This window comes from Podarcis filfolensis (genome assembly GCF_964270895.1).
Source record: "Podarcis filfolensis genome assembly, chromosome: 1".
NCBI lineage: Eukaryota > Metazoa > Chordata > Lepidosauria > Squamata > Lacertidae > Podarcis > Podarcis filfolensis.
The window spans coordinates 122,033,004-122,054,924 of NC_139604.1; the positions used below are offsets into that span (position 1 = coordinate 122,033,004).

Sequence of the window (21,921 nt, forward strand, 5' to 3'; positions counted from 1 at the left end):
GTAAAAACAGTTAAAAGTAAATCCATCTTTCAATATATTGCCTTTCATTCACTTATTTCCCTGACCTCCTCATACCTCCCTTTTTTGTATTCCAGTTCAAATGGTTACTTCAGCAAATCCTTTCCCTCTTTGTTTTTATCTTAATTCTTTATCTTAATATATTATAACTTTACATTTTCACCTGTTAACCATCCATTTTTACATACCCTTTTTTAACATTGCTGCTAAAACCACTTAATTTCATTCCGACATCATTTTAATATTCTTTAATTTTACAATGTTTCTGTAAATAATCTTTAAATTTCTTCCAATCTTCTTCCACCGACTCTTCTCCCTGGTCTCGGATTCTGCCAGTCATTTCCGCCAATTCCATATAGTCTATCACCTTCATCTGCCATTCTTCCAGGGTGGGTAGATCTTGTGTCTTCCAATACTTTGCAATGAGTATTCTTGCTGCTGTTGTCGCGTACATAAAGAAGGTCCAATACTTCTTTAACACCAATTGGCTGACCATGCCCAGGAGAAAGCCTCTGGTTTCTTTAGGAAGGTATATTTAAATACCTTTTTCATTTCATTATATATCATCTCCCAGAAAGCCTTAATCCTTGGGCATGTCCACCAAAGGTGAAAGAATGTACCTTCATTGTCTTTACATTTCCAACATTTATTATCGGGCAAATGGTAGATTTTTGCAAGCTTGACTGGTGTCATGTACCACCTGTATATCATTTTCATAATATTCTCTCTTAAGGCATTACATGCCGTAAATTTCATACCTGTGGTCCACAACTGTTCCCAGTCAGCAAACATAATGTTATGTCCAACATCTTGTGCCCATTTAATCATAGCAGATTTAACCGTTTCATCCTGAGTATTCCATTTCAACAGCAAGTTATACATTCTTGATAGTATCTTAGTTTTGGGGTCTAACAGTTCTGTTTCCAATTTTGATTTTTCCACCTGGAAGCCATTTTTTTTGTCCAGATTGTAAGCCTCCCTTATTTGATAGTAATGAAGCCAGTCTCGCACTTTATCTTTTAGTTTCTCAAAACTCTGCAATTTCAATTTATCTCCTTCTTGTTCCAAAATCTCCCAATATTTCGGCCATTTGGCCTCCATATTGAGCTTTTTCTGAGCCTTCGCTTCCATCGGTGATAACCACCTTAGGGTTTTGTTTTCAAGTAAATCTTTATATCTTATCCAGACATTAAACAATGCTTTCCTGACAATATGGTTTTTAAATGCTTTATTTATTTATTTTTAAATGATATTTATTCAGAGTTTCAAAAGTACAAGAAAAAGGACAAAAAAGAAGGAAAAAGGAACAAATACATCACAACAAAAAAGGAAAAAAAAGAAGAAAGAAAGACAAATCCCATATTACATCTTTTCATTTGCTTAATTCTTTGACCTTCTCACACCTCCCTTTTTGTATTCTAATTTAATTCGTTGTTTCAGCAAATTCTTTCCGTCTTTCTCAATTCTTATTTAGATAGTCTAACCTATTAGTTAACTCAACAAGTCCTTTCCATCTTTTGACATATTCTGTCATTCAATTTACCTTGATTTATTTAACCTTGTCGTACCATAAAAAGAAAACCTTAATGTTCAAAATTTAAAACACATTTATACATAACTCCTTATATCCTTTCTACTAAAGCCAGATAATTCCATTCCAACATTTTCCCTAATATTTCATTAGTTTTACACTAATTCCAAAAATAAAAAGAAAATTTTCCTTTCATAGGCTTTTTTAAAAAAAATTTTGTCCAACGTCCCTTCTTCCTGGTCTCGGGTTATGTCAGTCCTTACTGTCCATTCCATCCAGTCCATCAACCTGGTGATCTTATGTCTGAGGCCCTTAAGTCTCTTCTATGCCTCTTCTGCAGATTTTCTTCTTTTTGTTTATGCTTACACTTTTCCTTATCTTTCGTTGGTTTCTTTCTTAATTTCTTCCCTTTCTCCTTGAGGAGTAGGTCTCTGGGGGATTCCAACCAATAGTTATATCCATCTTCCTTCATCAGACTAGCCCATTCCCCACAGTCCCACTCCCCGCCATCATCATTATAATCCCAAAAGTAACTATCCAAAAAATAGTTGTCAGCATATTTCCAAGTCCTCCCAAAGTTAAGAGCCTCCTTAACTCCAGGCTCTCCCAGGCCCACTCCAAATTCAGTCTTCCAAAACAGCGGCTTGTGCTCCTGCAGGGCTTCGGATCTCTCCATTTGTGTTGCGTGGGGTGCGATCGCAGCCTCCTCCATCTTCATCTGCCCTTGCACTTGCCCAGTCGAACCAATTTCCTGAGTTGGTCGCTGCATAATTTCTATGTTTCCTGTTAATCCATATTCACTGGCTACAGCAGTCATCAAGTCCAACTTCTCCTTCATCAAACCCGTCTTCTCATGCAACTGCTCCAGCAAAGCATTTATCTTGCAAAAAGCAGACACCAAAACTTCCTCCCCACACATTTCTATTCAAGGTCGAACGGCTGGTCCCACGATCCCAATCTCGCAGCTGTGAGGTCTCCAAGTAAACTGCAGCAACAAATTGACAAGCTCCCTCTAGGGGACACAATTTCTATTTGTATCCATCTTTTTAAAACATGTCCAACAAAAGAAAGTTACTTTCAAATTTTCAATTTTCAAATACTTTGTTTCTTTAAAATGCAGAAGGCAGCATTGAAGTCAGTTTGGTTCTCTTTTTTAACTATCTGTCAAAATGCTCCACGTACAATCAATGGACGTCTCCGACAATTTCTGTCCTGACACCCCGTTCCCAGGTTTGAGACGATGGAAACTTATTTTCCTTCACTCCCTCTCCTGCAGGCTTAAACAGTCAGATTCCCCCCCCCCCTTTTCACCTGCTTCCAAGGGGGTTTTAATAGTTGTAAATGCAGGAAATTCCAACCTTTAAAAACAACTTTCCAGGCTATTAGATTGTAAGGTTTTTGTTTCAGTCTATTTACAAAAAGCGGGAGGCAGACTTCCTGTTTTGAACCTTCCCGCTTCAAAGCCTAATTCAAGTATTTCTTAATCCAATTTTCCGTTTTTACTCACAGGTACTTGTTTAGAGTCCAATTGTCAACAGGAAAAAGTCAGCGCTCTCTGGCGATGGCTGTGCGGCTTCCCTCCGTGAAAATAGCAATCAGTTCGCAGCACCGCGCTGCTCACCCCACTTCGCTCCGGAGCCCCAAATTGGGGTTCCCCGCGAGTAGGGGAGGCGCTCCTGGTGCTCTGCCGAACCCCACGTTCCCAGGCTCCCTCCGCCTGGGATTTCTAGCGGGTCCCCACCTTCGCTGCGGTGGGCAGACCCAATTTCCACGGAGCCCGTTCCCCCGATCGGAGGAACTCCGCCATTCGCCGATGGCGCTAACCCGGAAGTCCGGGTTTTTAAATGCTGTATGTGCTTTAACCATGTCATACCACAGATATGCATGCCACCCAAAAACGTTATTAAAGCCTTCTAAATCCAAAATGTCTGTGTTCTCAAGAAGCAGCCATTCTTTCAGCCAGCAAAATGCTGCTGAGTTTAAGGTCTGGCAGGGCAAATCCACCTCTTTCCTTTACATCGGTTAGTATTTTAAATTTTATTCTGGGCTTCTTGCCCTGCCAGACAAATCTAGAAATGTCTCTCTGCGACTTCTTGAAACAGTCCATTTTGTACAAAATTTGCAATGATTGAAACAAAAATAACATTCTTGGCAATACATTCATCTTTATAACAGCAATTCGACCTAGCAAGGAAAGCTTCAGATTTGACCATATTTCTAGATCCTTTTTCACTTCTGACCAACATTTCTCATAATTATCTTTAAATAAATTTAAGTTCTTAGCGGTCATATTAACCCCCAGGTATTTTACTTTCTTAACCAGTGTTAAACCTGTCTCCTTCTGAAACCTCTCTTTCTCAATCAATGTTAAATTTTTTTCGAGAACCTTAGTTTTTAACTTGTTCAACTTAAATCCTGCCACTTGACCAAATTCTTGAATCAGTTCCAATACTCTTTTAGTACTAGATTCTGGCTCCTGTAGTGTCAGTACTAAGTCATCTGCAAAAGCTTTCAATTTGTACTGTTTGGCTCCGACCTGTATACCTTTAATCAGATGGTCCCTTCTAATCATATTTAGCAAAACCTCCAGGACCGAAATAAAGAGCAATGGGGAAATTGGGCAGCCTTGTCGTGTCCCTTTCTCTATCTTAAATTCCTCTGTCGTCACATTGTTAACAATTAGTTTAGCCTTTTGTTGTGAGTAAATTGCACCTATACCATTTTCAAAACCTTGGCCAACCCCCATCCCCTGTTGCTGTATTTTTGTTGTTCTTGTTGTCCGTTGCCCCAAACCTGCAGTTTTACCTCAGGACTTCTTATTTTTCTCTTAGGGAGTTTCTCTGAGGCCATTGTTTTCCCCGCAAATAAGGCGGGCTACTCTGCCTTCCCTGACAGATAATTTAAAAAAATGGAAGTTCACTTTACAAATACATGCAAGGCTTGGTTAACCCATCTGCCCTGAGGCAGCTGCGCTGTTCAGGCTGACATGTGCCATTCATCATCACCACCTGCCACCCCCACCCCCCCACCCCCATGTTGAAGGGATGAGGAGACATTCACTTGCCAGCTTTGTGCACACAAATACACACACACAGCCTTGCATTTGTCAGAAGTCTGAGAGGGGTCTCCTAGGCACCTCGCCCCCTCAATATGGGAGAGTGTCAATTTGAGCATCCTTAATATTCGGCACCATAAACTTCCCTAGCAGATATCCACTTATCTTGTCTAAAGAACCTCCAATGATTGAGGAGGCCAGAAGGGTTCATATCCATCTTAACTGGCTTATAGCACCCATCCAATGGTTTATTAACATGAACTGCGTTGAACTGCTTGCCTAGCCATTACCTGCTTGAAACGCCACTAGGTTGTTCTTTTTCTCATTTCGGATCAAAACTGGTTGGGGGGGACACATCAAATTATGCCTCAATAAATGGCAAGATAGAAACAGGTCACATACTGGATGGACTGTGGCCAATGTCACGTGTACGCAGCTTCCGAAACCAGTGGTGGGATTGCACCGAATGTGGAGTAAATACAGAGAGTGTACATAGAAAATTTACCTCACAGATTGCCTTACAATGTATGTCCCAACCAATTACTAGAATCATCTGGGGGAAGCACTATTAGTGGTCCCCCTTGGACCAGAAGCACAACTCAGGCCAGCAAGGAGTTGTGCCTCCAGTGCAGTGGGCCTGTGGAACTCCCTCCCACAAGAAATCAGTCAGGCGCTGTCCCTGCTAAGGATCAGACGCCAGGTTAAAACGGTTTTATTCCAGGAGGCTTTTTGCGCCGTTACGGAAACCCTGATGCTTTAACCTTTGATGTTGAAATTACGTTCTGAATTTTACGTGTGTGTGTGTGTTTAATTGTAAGTTGCTTCGGGGCCCTGATGGTGACTTGCGGGGTATACATTTTAAAAACATGAATAAATGACGCTTCACAGAGGAGCTACGTCTATCAATGGTTATTAGCTTTCGTAGGTAAATGGAGCATCCATAGTCTGAAGCAGTTTATCTCTGAGTGCAAGATACTGGGGACAGGCAGCAGGGCAGAGCTATTGTGAGCTCCCCAGATGCTTCCAGCTGGTTGCAGAACTAGCCAGACCCTTGAGTCAAATCAGTGGGGCTCCTACAACAGTCCTTTCCTCCCCAAGCGAAATATATTTTCAAGTGTTGATTTGGGTGTCGATTGAGCAAATTTCCTCCCTCTCTACCACAGGTGGTGTTGCCTTGTTGGTAAGATCCACCATTCTTCCTGCCATTAAACAGCAACCACCACCAAATAGCATCAGATTCCAGGCTTGGCATGCGATGAATCCCAAGAGCCAAAGCCAACTTTAATTGGGGGGGGGGGTGTTTCTTAGAAAGGGAAGGAGAACAGTCTTCTTCCCTGGTGGTTCAGGAGCAGGTTTTTAAAAGCCAGATAATTAAAAATGTAGAAGCAGAATATCGAGTGGGAAACCGAGAGAGACATTTGCCAAGCTGCCTCCTTTGCTTCTCCCCACCCCTCCTGTGTTGACATCCCTTCTGTTTGCTTCCGGAGATGAATGGGGAGGGACCTGGGGCGAGGGCAATGGTTAACCCTCTGGGGGGGGGCAGAAATCATTACACTCCCTGGGTTGTCCCAAATTCCCCACCCGGTCGTACAAGCGTGCCTTCTGGCAAGAGGCTTCACGCGGCTGTTGTCACGCAAAGCAATCGATGGGCAGACCTGTTTGCCTGCGAAATTTAGCATGGGGCTTGCGGTTTCCCCAGAAGTAAATAAAGATGCTTTGAGGGTGGGGCATTGTGCTGTGGAGAACAGCAAGGCTCTCTTAAGAGCTCTTGGCATGGGAGGAAGGTGGGCTTGGGAGATAGGGTCGTGGAAAAGGGAGAGTTGGACGGGACCCTGAGGGTCATCCAGTCGAACCCTACAATTCAAGAACCTCAGCATGGTGGCCATCCGACCTCTGTTTAAAAACCTCCAAGGAAAGAGGGAGACTGTTCTTACTGTCAGAAAGTTGTTCCTTGTGTTCAGTTGGAATCTCCTTTCTTGTAACTTGAAGCCATCGTTCAGGTAGGTAGCCGTGTTGGTCTGACACAGTCAAACTAAATAAATAAAAATGTCCAGTAGCACCTTAGAGACCAACTATGTTAGTTCTAGGCATAAGCTTTCATGTGCATGCACACTTCTTCAGATACACTGAAACAGGAGTCACCAGACCCTTATATATAGTGGGGGTGGGGTGGGGTGGGGTTTTCTCAGGAGGGTAGTAGGAGATGGGTGATTGACTCAATGGGTGCGGTAAACCTGTTGACAACTGTTAACGACTGCATGCACACGAAAGCTTATACCCAGAACTAACCTAGTTGGTCTCTAAGTTGCTACTGGACATTTTTATTTATTTATTTGAAGCCATGGGTTTGGGTTGTAATAAACAAAATCTGCCCATATTTCCTTATGGGGGACACAAGAGCCCTTATAGAGTCCTTTGTAGGTTCTCCGTCAGTAGGAGAAAATAACAGAGGCCAACCAGAGAATATTGAGAAGCAAAGCAGCTAGTAAGCCTGATCTTTATTAAACTGTTGCAACAGGGTGCTCCCCTCACACGCAGGAAAGGAGGAGGACCTCGAACAATGGCGCACAAGGCCTTATATAGGCACTTTAAATTCCCTTCCCTGGAGCTCAAGGCCACCCCTCCATACATCATACATACATCACAGAAGGGGTGTAACCCAAGAGCACCCCCCACAAACATCATACCTACACCACAGAAAAGGTGGTCTACAACAGAAATTTGAATGTTGTTGTTCCTGTCTGCCAGGTTATCTGATAATGCCTTATCTGATTGCCTTTCCTGGTAGTCTGCCCATTCCTCTGAGATGGTGATTACCCAATTCCTGAGACAATGGAAAGGTTCCCTCACCCCCTCCCTCCTTGCAGAGAAAATATTTGGTCGGTTTGGGAGTCAAAATGGTTTCAGGACGGTCCTCCTGTGCTGCTACAGACATGTGGTCCACATATCTATGTACGTGCTTGGTTGGTACATTTATGAACATTTATTATATATATAAGTCCTTAATTTTTTTATTTCAGGGGCCTAGCCTCCGGAGCGGGGGGTGGGGGACGGGGACGACAAGCATGCTATAATTCCAAGAGACTCGCAGCCAACTAGAAACCCATGTTTGGAATACAAAACTTAAGTGCGGAAGAAGCTGCATAATGAGTCCGCATTTGCACCTTGCATTTAAAGCACTACGATACCACTTTAAACAGTCATGGCTTCCCTCAAAGAATCATGGGAAGATAGTTTGTAGAGAGTGCTGAGAATTGTTAGGCGACCCCCTTCTTCCCCTCCCAGAGCTACAGTTTCCAGGTTTCCCTGTGAAGAGGGACTGATTGATAACTTACTCTGGGAACTGTAGGTGCTGCCAAGAGGAGGTATGGCTGGCATTTGGACCAAGAGCATGCCCTGCTCCACAAGATATAGGACATAACATACAATCTGAGGACTGGGAAAAGTTGTGGAAGGTAGATTTGAAATGTACAGATTGTTCCCTTTTGAAAGAAAATTATATGAAAATGATGTACAGATGGTATATCACACCAGTAAAAATGGCAAAAACGTATAAAACCGGGTCGAATACATGCTGGAAATGTAAAGAAAAAGAAGGTACTTTGTATCATATGTGGTGGGAATGTAGAGAAGTTTAAAAATTTTGGGAGATGATATATAATGAATTGGGGGGAAAAATGTTCAAAATGACATTTGTAAAAAAAAACCAGAAGCATTTTTGTTAGGGATTTTAGGACAAGACCTGCCAAGGAAAACAAAGAACTTATTTATGTATGCTACAACAGCGCCAAAAGTCTTGTTAGCAGAAGGATGGAAGAATGAGGAAACCCCAACGAAAGAACAATGGCAAGAAAAACTGATGAGTTATGTGGAGTTGGCAAACTTAACACATACATTGTGTGAGAAGGACAATCATGACTTTAAGGAAGAATGGGAATTATTTACAAACTATTTAAAAAAAACACAAAAGGATTTGGACTCCTTAGCAGGTTTTGAATAAACATCCACAAATTTATTGGTAAAACATATGACAGATAAGGGGGCACGGGTGGTGCTGTGGGTTAAACCACAGAGCCTAGGACTTGCTGATCAGAAGGTCGGCGGTTTGAATCTCCGCGACGGGGTGAGCTCCCGTTGCTCGGTCCCTGCTCCTGCCAACCTAGCAGTTCGAAAGCACGTCAAAGTGCAAGTAGGTAAATAGGTACCGCTCCGGTGAGAAGGTAAACGGCGTTTCCGTGCGCTGCTCTGGTTCACCAGAAGCGGCTTAGTCATGCTGGCCACATGACCCGGAAGCAGTACGCCGACTCCCTCGCCCAATAAAGCAAGATGAGCGCCACAACCCCAGAGTCGGCCACGACTGGACCTAAGGTCAGGGGTCCCCCTTTACCTTTACTTATGACAGATAAGGCAATGATATGTATAACTTTACAACATGCAGAGAATAATGTTGTTGTTTAGTCATTTAGTCGCGTCCGACTCTTCGTGACCCCCATGGACCAGAGCACGCCAGGCACTCCTGTCTTCCACTGCCTCCCGCAGTTTGGTCAAACTCATGCTGGTAGCTTCGAGAACACTGTCCAACCATCTCGTTCTCTGTCGTCCCCTTCTCCTTGTGCCCTCCATCTTTCCCAACATCAGGGTCTTTTCCAGGGAGTTTTCTCTCCTCATGAGGTGGCCAAAGTATTGGAGCCTCAGCTTCAGGATCTGTCCTTCCAGTGAGCACTCAGGGCTGATTTCCTTAAGAATGGATAGGTTTGATCTTCTTGCAGCCCATGGGACTCTCAAGAGTCTCCTCCAGCACCATAATTCAAAAGCATCAATTCTTTGGCGATCAGCCTTCTTTATGGTCCAGCTCTCACTTCCATACATCACTACCGGGAAAACCATGGCTTTTACTATACAGACCTATGTTGGCAAGGTGATGTCTCTGCTTTTTAAGATGCTGTCTAGGTTTGTTGCAGAGAATAATATGTATAAACAAATCAGGGAGGGGAGCTGAGGGAAGTCTTTGGAGGGTGGGAGAGGGAGGGGGGAATGTAATTGGTTATATTGATTTATAATTTGATTTGTTAAATTTGCTCAATAATAAAAAAAGAGCATGCCCTGCTGCAACATTTTCACAGAGGGGAGGGCTATCAATGGCTACTAGCCATGATGACTTTTGTGGCTATGTTCCTGTCTCCTCTGTCGCAGGCAGTATGCCTCTGAATGCAAGTATCTATTGCACTCATGTTTGTGGGCTTCCCATAGGCATCGGGTTGGCCTCTGTGAGACCAGGATTCTGGGCTGATCCTTCAGATCACTTCTTACATTCCTATTTTGTTGCAGGTTTTCCTTGTATATGCTGCAAGTAGGAAGATTTCAATATTCACGGCATATAGTGAGTTAGGCATATACATAAACGTATAAATTCATACTGACGCATTAAAAAAAAAACAAATAGTGGGAAAGTGAAAAAGAGAGCATAAATATTTTGCCCTGTATTCAAACAGCATGGTGTGTTTTTTTAGAAAACATCATTTTGCATTCAACTGGCTGTTCCGCTGCAGGACACCTAACAACTAATGCCCTGTTTCTTTTTATTAACAGTGCCTAATTATAAGAAATTTTAATCTCAGGGAATTTAACTAAATCGTATCCCATATCTTAAACAACTACCCGCTTTCAACAGTTCTGTCTGCCACTTCCAGCGATTTGCAAAGATTATTCATGCTGCAGTTAACAGACAAAGCGCACATTCTTTAATCTACCGTCCATACAATTTTTCATTTACTTAAGAGCTAAAACATCTGTTGCTTGGGAGCCACAAGTAGCTCAAACCTCATGATTTAGCCCACAATCCAGGTGTGGGGAACCTCTGGCCCTCCTGATGTTACCACTCCCATCTTCCCTGATCGTTGGCTATGTACCTTCCTTTGACGAGTGGGGCGGGCACAGCTAATTAGAGCACTGTGCAGGGAACAAGAGTCTCTGAACAACTCTCAGCTCCTTGAACAAACTGCAGCACCCAGGATTCCTAGGGGAAAGCCCCATGGCTAGGATAGCTCAGTTGGTAGAGCACGGGACTCTTCATCTCAGGGTTGTGGGTTTGAGCCCCATGTTGGGCAAAACATTTCTGTATTGCTGGCGGTTGGACAAGATGAGCTTCGTGGTCCGTTCCAATTCTACAAGTCTATGATTCAAGTGGTTCACTAACTCTTCTGCCACAGCCTTTTCAGATCGCTTCCTTTTGCTATGTCTGACCTTGCAGCGAATATTGTTTGTGGAACTGTTGATTCCCATAGCTATTGCATCTATTAGAAGTGAACCTGGATATTGCCCAATAGATATTGGGCAATAGATATTGGTCATAATATAGACGTGGAAGCATGCGAGCGATTGTGGAATCTGGATATAAAATTTATAGCATGTTATGGTTTAGGAGAAAATTATGTGAAAATGATATATCAATGGTATCTTACACCGAGTAAATTGGCAAAAATGTATAAATCTAAATCAAATAAGTGTTGGAAATGTAAAGAGAAAGAAGGTTCTTTTAATCACATGTCGTGGTATTGCAGTAAGGTTAAAGCTTACTGGGAAATGATATATACTGAAATGAAAAGGATGTTTAAAATAACCTTTGTAAAAAAAAGACTCAGAAGCTTTTCTTTTGGGAATTATAGGGACAGAACTACCTAAAATGTATAGAAGCTTAATCATGCATGCTACTGCAGCAGCAAGAATGTTAAGGTAAAGGTAAAGGTACCCCTGCCCGTACGGGCCAGTTGTGCAACTCTGGGGTTGCGTGCTCATCTCGCTTAAGAGGTCGGGAGCCAGCGCTGTCCGAAGACACTTCTGGGTCACGTGGCCAGCGTGACAAGCTGCATCTGGCGAGCCAGCACAAGCGCAGCGCACGGAAACGCCGTTTACCTTCCCACTATAAAGCGGTACCTATTTATCTACTTGCACTTTGACGTGCTTTCGAACTGCTAGGTAGGCAGGAGCTGGGACCGAACAACGGGAGCTCACCCCGCTGCGGGGATTCGAACCGCCGATCATACGATCGGCAAGTCCTAGGCACTGAGGTTTTACCCACAGCGCCACCCGCGTCCCTAGCAAGAATGTTACTTGCCCCAAAATGGAAAGAAGCAGAAGTCCCAGCAAAGGAAGAATGGATACAAAAACTTATGGAATATTCAGAAATGGCAAAACTTACCAGAAGAATAAGAAATCGAGATAACAAACTTTTTATAAAAGAATGGAAATGGTTTATTGAACATTTACAGATAAACTGTAAACAGATAAGAACACTGGTAGGATTATTGTGATAACCTGCAGTTTTATAAGTGTTTATACTTAAAGAAGATGAATAGATGAGCATATTAAGTTAATTTGGATGTGCAGAAGATACTAAAAATAAATTTAAGGAACCGCAGAAGGGGGGGTTAAGTTTTGAAATGTCAAAATAATTGTGAAATTAGTGAAGAAGCGAACCTGGATATGGTGCACAGTACACGACTAGGTGGCCGTGATCTGACTTCTTCAAGATCTTGTTGCAAATTCTTCTTCCATCTCTGTTCACTTACTGTCTTCCAAACGTGCAAATTCCCTACAAGCAAAAGTCTTGTTAGCTGCTGTGTAGCAGAAGGCGACCTCCCACTAGGCAGATGGGAGCAGAGACAGCCTCTTAGCTCAGTGCTTTTCTCCCCATTAGCAAAGTAGGTGATCGGAATCCTCTACCGTGGATGATATTAAATTGTTCAGATCCCTAGTCGTGGGGCAGTGTGGAATAGTGGTTAGAGGGTGGGATTTAGGAGCAGGGAGACCCAGTTTCGAATGCCTGTTTGACCATGAACCCTTGCTAGATCCTCTTAACACAAGGGCATAAAGAAGGAATCCTTCTCTCATAAGAAATGCTTTCTCAAAGGCTGCAATTCCTTCCCCTTCCTTCTAGGTACTGGAAGTGGCTCCCTGTCTCATGCAATTATCAGGACAATTGCCCCAACAGGGCATCTGTATACAGTGGAGTTCCACCAGCAGAGAGCTGAGAAAGCCATTGAGGAGTTTGAAGAGCACAAGGTGGGCCATTTGGTGACTGTGAAGAACCAAGATGTCTGCAAAAATGGCTTTGGCATCACTCACCTTGCAGACGCGGTCTTCCTGGACATTCCATCGCCGTGGGAAGCCATAGGGCACGCCAAATCCGCCCTAAAGCGTGAAGGTATGTTACCTGTTTTGTGGTTTATCCACCTGGGGTCTGAGATGGGCATGGGAAGTAGAGAGTACCGTATTTTTTGCTCTATAAGACTCACTTTTCCCCTCCTAAAAAGTAAGGGGAAATGTGTGTGCGTCTTATGGAGCGAATGCAGGCTGCGCAGCTATCCCAGAAGCCAGAACAGCAAGAGGCATCGCTGCTTTCACTGTGCAGCGATCCCTCTTGCTGTTCTGGCTTCTGAGATTCAGAATATTTTTTTTCTTGTTTTCCTCCTCCAAAAACTAGGTGCGTCTTGTGGTGTGTTGCGTCTTATAGAGCGAAAAATACGGTATGTAGCAACAGAGGCCTCCAAATTCCTCACTTGAAGACATAATCCTCAAATGATATTATTGGAATACAGTGGTACCTCGGGTTAAGCACTTAATTCATTCCAGAGGTCCGTTCTTAACCTGAAACTCTTCTTAACCTGAAGCACCACTTTAGCTAATGGGGCCTCCCTCTGCCGTGCGATTTCTGTTCTCATCCTGAAGCAAAGTTCTTAACCCAAGGTACTATTTCTGGGTTAGCGGAGTCTGTAACCTGAAGTATCTGTAACCTGAGGTACCACTGTATAAGATGTTAGCATGTGAAATACAGATTTTATTTTGCGGTCACGGACCAGCTATGCACTGTGAATGGGTTCACTTAAAAAAACAAAAAACCCTACCCTGAAACGTGATGCAAATGCAAAATCTCTTTGGGAAGTTTTGGAACTCTGGGGGAAATGCGGGTAACTCAAGAGTAAGCAGCGGCTAGGGAAGGGCTTGGGATTGTGGCCACCGCCTCCCTTTGGACAAGGAAAGTAAAGGTCGTGACTAGGGCTGGGTGGTATCTGGTTTTCAATATCGTGATATACCAGCCGAACATCTCAGTATAACAATATATCACGATGTCTGAAATAAGAATGGAACTATGTAGAGGCGAATAGTAGGGCTGGCCAATACAGTGGAACCTTGGTTTAAGAACAGCATAGTTTATGAACAACTTGGATTAAGAACGCTGCAAACCCAGAAGTAGGTGTTTTGGTTTGTGAACTTTGCCTTGGAAGCAGAACATGTTCCGCTTCCTTTTAAGTGTGTTCCATTTGTAAATTGAGTCCCCCGCTGCTATGAGAAAGCACTCCTTGGTTTAAGAATGCTTTGGTTTAAGAGCGGACTTCCGGAACGGATTAAGTTTGTAAACCAAGGTACCACTGTATCTGGTTTTCAACACTAACTAAACTTTGCAATATACTGATATATCACAATGCCTGAAATATGGATGGAGCTATGTAGAGGCATTGGTTTCACGGTTTTTCCTGCACTGTGATTTCTGCATCACGCACGCACACACCATGATTCTCAATATATTGCAAGGTGCAAAATTATGAATCTGATATCACAATATGGACTTCAAACTGGTTTTGGATGATATATCGATATATCACCCAGCCCTGGTAGTGACCAGTGAGTTGTAGCATTTTTATCCTTTTGTTCCTGCCAAGGAATTGCAGATGTGTTCCTTTTCCTGCCACAATAACTGAGGTAGGTGGAAGTGAGAGAGCGAGCGACGGGCAGTGTTTGAAACTCCCATTGTTCTAGGTGCATTTTGCGAGAGGGAATTTCATTAGCGCAAGCCGTTTTTGAACTCCGGGCGCAAATTTCAGATTGGGAGGGTAGACAGGGGGAAATAATGCATGCAAAGCTCTGTGAACACTTGAAAGTGATATATACCTGCTCAATCTTTTATTTTATGTTATTGCCAGGCTGTGCATGGAGCAAAAATGGCAAAATAATAATAATAACTGTTATTATTTCCTGCTTCTGTCTGTGTTTCTGCGAGGAATAATGTTGCTGTGTGGACTGGATCCTGACCTTTAAGCTCTGCAGCCCTTGTCTTGAAAGGCTCAGCTTGTTGCTAAGATCCATTTAGATCTTTTTACTTAAAAGCAATTAAAAATAAGAGCTTCAGATTTTGCAGCAAGAGGCAGAGATCTGAAAGGAGAAAAACAACTTTTCTCCCACTGTTCTCCCCCCCCCCCACTTTGATTGCACAGTAATTGGCATGTGAATAATATAAAAAGCTCTTGAACTTCTAGCTAAGCTGTGAGTGAGTGGGAAGGCATAGTAAGCTTGATGAAAGCAAATTCTCTGCAACATTTTGATGGGTGTGCGTGTGTGTGATACAGATTTTTATTTTTATTTTAAATCCTGCTAATGACCGGGGTGGTTGAATGAAAGATTGGGAAAGCCATCTCTTAGGGCTTTGAGTCAAGAACAGTACACATTTCATACACTTGGGGGCTGGGTCACTCGTGTGCAGTTATCCCTTGATGACAGCAGCATCGAGTGATGGAGGGGGGCTTTCTTGGACTTGAGAAAGCTTATGGCCCCAGTGTCATGGTCCAGTCTACGGGCAATCAAAGTCCCGGCTGAGGACGTTGGGACCGGGGGCAAGATGGCGGGGTGGGAGCAGAAACGAGAGTTCAGAAGCCAGGGGTCTGGGGATCAGGAAGCAGGGAGTCACGAAGTCAAGGGTCCAAGGGTCAAGAAGCAAGGAGTCAAGAAGCTGAGGTCTCAGGATCAGGAAGCAAGAAGCCAAACGCAGCAAGGAAGGAAACAAGTTGCTGTGGCAAAGAGCCGAAAGGAAATGCTGGCCTTATATCCCTTCCCGGCTCTTGCCACCAGGTGCTATGAGTTACCAATTGGCCACACCTGTGCGGCCACGCCTTGCCTCTCCAGAACAAACTTAGGAAGGGCCCAGTCCTGCAAAGTCCTATCTGTCACAGGGCCTGACTCCTGCACGCACTTCTGACACCCAGGATGTCTTTATCCAGCCCTGCTTCAAATGTAATAGAATGGAACCAAGAGTTGTGAGCAGAAGGGGAAATATTTGCAAATGAGGAACCTGTAGCCCTCTAAAAATTGTTGAACTCCAACTCTCTTCAACCCCAGCCAGCATGAACAATGGTGGGGAAGTGTTAGAAACTCAGGTATATCAGTTAGGGGCCCAATGGCTCCTTAAACTAGGGTAATAGTCGCTGTACCGAAATGTCTAGTTGCCGTTTCGGGGCCAGACGGCTCAAAAGTCGTGTTTTTCAGTACGACTTTTTGGTTCCTGAAGTTCATTCTGATTGGGCAGATAAAATATAATGGATAGAATTCTACAGGATGTGTTGTTAGTGTGTGAAAACGAGCAAGAGCCAAGGATACCCAGGCATGCACCTCCTGATGGTGGAGACATCAGACGCTGTCTTGGCCCCCCAGGCATCTTCACTTGGTTGCCAGTGGTTGATAGCTACTGGCGAATTTTGAACGTTGAGTTCGAGAAGGGTGGGAGATGTAAGCTCGAAAGCATTTCAAGGGAGACCTGGAGCTCCCATCCCTGCTGTAAGAAGGAGGTCCTATAGAAATCATTCTGCTTATGTTTCTGCATATTTTTTCTGATGCCACCTAGCAGGAAGTCTAACATCGCCCTGCAGTTTGCCGAAGATTCCTTTTGTATGCTGAAGGGCAGAGCATGTTTGGATCCAAACCAGGACTTCTCAGTGTGGTTGGATTCCAACTTCAGCTACCTTGATCAAGTGCAGAGGCAACAGGTTATGCACATGGGCAGTGAACTGGGGCTTCCTTTCCCAGAGGAGAATTGATTGCCCCGTGCCAAATTGGAAACGGGGATTTAGCGCTTTGTTGTTGTTGTTTAGTGGTTTAGTCGTGTCCAACTCTTCGTGACCCCATGGACCAGAGCACGCCAGGCACTTCTGTCTTCCACTGCCTCCCGTAGTTTAGTCAAACTCATGCTGGTAGCTTCGAGAACACTGTCCAACCATCTCATCCTCTGTCGTTCCCTTCTCCTTGTGCCCTCCATCTTTCCCAACATCAGGGTCTTTTCCAGGGAGTCTTCTCTTCTCATGAGCTGGCCAAAGTATTGGAGCCTCAGCTTCAGGATCTGTCCTTCCAGTGAACACTCAGAGCTGATTTCCTTCAGAATGGATAGGTTTGATCTTTTTGCAGTCCATGAGACTCTCAAGAGTCTCCTCCAGCACCATAATTCAAAAGCATCAATTCTTTGGCGATCAGCCTTCTTTATGGTCCAGCTCTCGCTATCCGCCACCAAAGGCTTCAGATTCAATCCACGTTATACATGATTAAAGCACTGCTTCAAGCTCAGCCGGCTCCTAAGCTGCAGTCCTGTCCTTGCTTACCTAGGAGCAAGCCCCATTGAACTCAACAAGACTTACTTTTGAGTAGACACGCACAGGACTGCACTTCCGGAGTCCATCTTTGGGCGTTCTCAGCTCACAATCACTTCTGTTCCCACGGCACAGCATCGCCTCTGCTCGTGATCTGGAGACTTGTAAATTGCACTGACCTTATATCTGGAATAAATTTAGGCGAAAAATGCAGCGTGACAAGATGCCAGAAGAACATTCCCATAGTCCCATGGGTGTTGCTGTTAAAGCTCAGTTAGGGTTCCAGTTCAGGTCAAATGCCAACATTTTCAGTTATGCATGCACAAAATACTTGCAGAATCATGGCTGTTGTATAAACAACTGTATAAACAACTCAAACCACCAACAGTTTGGGGTGATGCTATTTCCCCCTCCAGCTTTGTCTTCGAAAAGATGATGGTGTCATGATTTGTGTCTGTCGCCATCAAGACCCAAAAATTCCATTGGAAGAGTTGCAGGCACTTACAAGAGTGCAGGAAGCTAACTTGCATTGGGCCAGGCCATTTGCCTACCTATCTCAGTATTGCCTGTCTCAAGCACCTAGCTCAGTGTTGGAAATTAATCATAGAATTGTAGAGTTGGAAAGGACCCCAAGGATAATTTAGTCAGGGGTCAGCAAACTTTTTCAGCAGGGGGCCGGTCCACTGTCCCTCAGACCTTGTGGGGGGCCGGACTATATTTTGAAAAAAGCAAACAAACAAACAAACAAATTCCTATGTCCCACAAATAACCCAGAGATGCATTTTAAATGCATTTTAAATACCCCAGAGATGCTGTCACCATCTGCAATGATCATGGAGCCCAAGAAAGTAAAATCTTTCACCTTCTCCATTTCTTCCCCTTCTATTTGCCAATAAAACTGCAGGTTATTACAATAATCCTGCCAATGTTCTTATCTGTTTACAATTTGTCTGAAAATATTCAATAAACCATTTCCACTCTTTTATAAAAAGTTTGTTATTTTAATTTCTTATTCCTCCACCATTTCTGCATACAGTATTCCACAAGTTTTTGTATCCATTCTTCCTTTGCTGGGACTTCTGCTTCTTTCCATTTTGGGGTGAGTAGCATTCTTGCCTCTTTAGTACATGAATAAGTTTCTATACAGTTTAGGTAGTTCTGTCCCTATAATTCCCGAAAGAAAAGCATCTGGTTGGTTTGTGTCAGGGAACTGCCATCGGAACTAGAGGAGGAGGCGAGGCTCCACAGCGATGCTGGAGAGGGGCCAAGCAGGGAGAGAGGCAGGTCTCCGGCTGGGGAAGAAAATCAGTGCAACACCAGGGATAGAGGGGGGCCGATGGGGGAAGCAGAGGGGAGGCTCCAGGACTCTTCGCAGGAGACCAGCGAGGAGAGCACAGGTCCTCCGCTGCCCACACCCACCCTGCGCAGAAGACTTCCGCGCAGGGAAAGTAGGCGGCGACTTGGTGTCAAAGAACTTCTTTGCTGGAAGAGGTTCAAGAAACGCCCACTGACGGATTCTGCCAGCGACTGAACAGCCACGGAGTGGATGGCTGTCCAGAGAGAAACGGTTTAACCAGGCAACCTAGCCCAGAGAGGCGGTAACTTACACACAAGCAACCCCTAAAGCCATTACAGTTTGTTTTACAAACATTATTTTAAACATCCTTTTCAATTCATAATATATCATTTCCCAGGGAGCTTGTCATACTTGTCGCCAGCTACGAAAATGTCTTGAAGTGACCTACAATTATGAAAGCATGCAGAATACAAAAATTTTAACTGGCATCAAAATTACTGTATTCTTTGCTCTATAAGACTCACTTTTTCCCTCCTAAAAAGTAAAGGGAAATGTGTGTGCGTCTTATGGAGCGAATGCATGCTGCGCAGCTATCCCAGAAGCCAGAACAACAAGAACAGCTTTCACTGCGCAGCGATCCCTCTTGCTGTTCTGGCTTCTGAGATTCAGAATTTTTTTTTCTTGTTTTCCTCCTCCAAAAACTAGGTGCGTCTTGTGGTCTGGTGGGTCTTATAGGGCAAAAAATACGGTAATTAAAAAAGCATAAAAATCCAAAAGTGCTCATCTTGCAATAACGAAAAAAGGAAAGATCCTAGCCCACCCTCTTGAAGACGGACACCAGTACAGGCTTTGGGTATAGTCATACCCTATGATCCAGTTATGACCTAAATGCTTGGGTGAACAGAAGCATCTTTATCTGGCACCTAAAGGTTGGCAGTAATGGGGCCTGACATATGTCTCTGGGGAGAGCATTCCGCAGTCAGGGAGCCACCACTGAAAAGGCCCGTTCTCTTGTTGCCACCTTCCACATCTCCTTTGGATGGGGGCCACACAACGAAGGGCCTCAGGGAATGAATGCAAGGTCTTGGTAGGTGAGAGGTGGTCCCCAGATGCACCTGGCCCCCAAGTTGTGCAGGGCTTAATATTAGCACCTTGAGTTGGCCTCAGTAATATTTGAAGCTGGGCGTGTTGTTCCTTTCCTATTGCCAAGTGGGCAAACAATCAATTCACGCACCCTTGCCTTAGCCTGACGTTCCACTCTACCGGCCGTAAAGCTTATCTGATTTCTCAGATGAGCAAACCGCACTGTACTTAATTATTTTAGGGTGAATAATTCAGTAGCATTTCCAAGGCTAGCTGCTTTCTGCTGGTTCTCTGGGAATTCCCTGCTGTGTGTCTGGGAACTCGGGCTTCCCAGCATAGGAGCTAGCAATGTGTTCAGCAGTGATGACTGGAGTGAAAATACATCATGGGCGAAAATGAAAGCTGCCTTTCGCATCTGCATGTCATCTGCATAACTCTTATTTTGAAATTAACGTGAAAAACGCCAAAGTATGGTTGGTGGGCATTTTGTGCATATTTCACAATGCCCTTGAGGCCAAATTGGATGAGGCACTGTGATTTTTAACATCACTGCCAGGTATAATAGGGCCTCTGATAGCAGGAATTAAATACGAAATGTTTACATTCACTTTTTTGTGCTTGCCCCCCTTTTTTGAAGGGGTTACCATACTAAAATTGGGAAGTAGAGGGTTGTGGATTTCATAGATGGCCCCAACACACACACACACACACACACACACACACACACACACACCTCTTTGCCCATAATTCAAGCCTAGGGTACTTTCCCATCTATTTAAACCATCACACGCAGGCAAGGAGTGTGCAGTCTAGCTTACCAACTCTTAATATGACAGGCAGCATGTCATCCCCCTTTTAGCCTGTCTGCCTCCTCCCCCCTCCCCCCTTGATCACATAACATTTTATTTGAAAAGTGGGTGTTAATTTTTAATGTTAAACATCCCATAAATCCCGTTAACAAGAGGAGAGGGAGCCTCTTCTGCCCTTGCGTGACTCACTCCCTGATCTCTGAATAGTTGCAGTTCATTATTTTAATAGCCTTGAGGGTTAATGGTCTGTTAAGCATCCCTCCATAGCTGCTGCTCCTTCCCCAGATTGCATTGACCTGCCTCTTTAATGACCTGGGAGATTTTAGTTTTTTCTTTTCCCCCAAAGATAGATGCTTTGGGTTTGTGGCTTTTGAAGGTTCTTATTCGTTGGTGAGGTGTAGCATGCTGGGACCAGCCTTATGGCTGTGTACCTTTTGGCCAGGGCTTCCTGCTACTGTCACTGTCACTGTGGGCTTCCTGACAGCAGCGGTTCTTGCTTTCGAAAGCTGCTGCACTGCAGAGCTCCCTTCATCTTCTAAACCTGCGCTGCCTCTCGCCTCTCCCCACCCAACCCTTGCCTTTGCAGCATCTGCTGACAAAACGATTTTCAGTGTGATAGTTGCTGTGCCCGATGCCTCTGACCTTGAATGCGTTAGAAATTCCTGCATTATTATTATTATTATTATTATTATTATTAATAGTAGAAGTAGTATTCACACACCCTCAGAAGGAGCAGGTACGCATTTCAGGAGCATCCCTGGATCCACTGCTGTCGCTTGAATATGGTTCAGAAACTTCAGCCGGTGAAGAATTTGGAGGCCAGGTTGCTCACTGAGGCAAGACGGTTGACACCAACCCTGGCCTGACTGCACTGGCTGCCAATTAGTTTCTGGGCTGGTTTTGACCTAAAAAGCCTTAATAATAAAATAATAATAATAAAATTTTATTTATATCCCGTACTCCCCAGCCGAAGCTGGGCTCAGAGCGGCTAACAACATTAAAAGTAACACAGCATTCTAAAATCAATTCAAAATCAAATTAATGGCAACCATTGGGCTAGAATTCTATGAGGATTACAGAAGGAGGGGGTCAGACTGTGCCTTGGCCAAAGGCCTGGTGGAACAGCTCTGTCTTGCAGGCCCTGCAGAAAGATGTCAAGTCCCGCAGGGCCCCAGTCTCTTGTGACAGGGCGTTCCACCAGATTGGGGCCATGTCCGAAAAAGCCCTGGCTCTGGTTGAGGCCAGCCTAACCTCCCTGTGGCCCGCGACCTCCAAGATGTTTTTGTTTGAAGACCATAAGGTCCTCCGTGGGACATACCAGGAGAGGCGGTCCCGTAGGTACGAGGGTCCTAGGCCGTATAGGGCTTGAAAGGTTAAAACCAGCACCTTAAACCTGACCCTGTACTCCACCGGGAGCCAGTGCAGCTGGTATAGCACTCAGGTGCTGCAAAACCTCAAGGACCACCTCTCTCCATATGAACCAACCCTGGTTCATATGACCCTGTGGTCATCATCCGAGGCCTTTCCTTGCGTGCCTCCTCCACGTGAGGTCCAGAGGGTGGTAGCGCAAGAAGAAGACTTTTCTGTGGTGGCTCCCCATTTGTGGAATGCTCTCCTCAGGGAGACTCGCCTGGCACCTTCATTGCATATCTTTAGGCACCCGGCAAAAACCTTCCTCTCCTCTCAGGCCTTTGGCGAATTAAACCATCTTTGGCCTTTTA

At 44.4% G+C, this 21,921-nt stretch overlaps 1 protein-coding gene and 1 long non-coding RNA gene across 2 annotated transcripts in view; one reads left to right on the plus strand and one right to left on the minus strand.

Moving 5' to 3' along the window:
- Positions 1–21,921, minus strand: part of LOC310766605 — a 157,834-nt gene that overhangs the window by 106,645 nt on the left and 29,268 nt on the right. The gene's annotated exons all lie outside the window — the stretch shown is intronic.
- Positions 1–21,921, plus strand: part of TRMT61A (tRNA methyltransferase 61A) — a 65,294-nt gene that overhangs the window by 16,280 nt on the left and 27,093 nt on the right. The window contains exon 3 of the mRNA XM_083619442.1: positions 12,541–12,807. Within this exon, the coding sequence (XP_083475568.1) occupies positions 12,541–12,807 (267 nt within the window). The remainder of the gene's footprint in view (positions 1–12,540; positions 12,808–21,921) is intronic.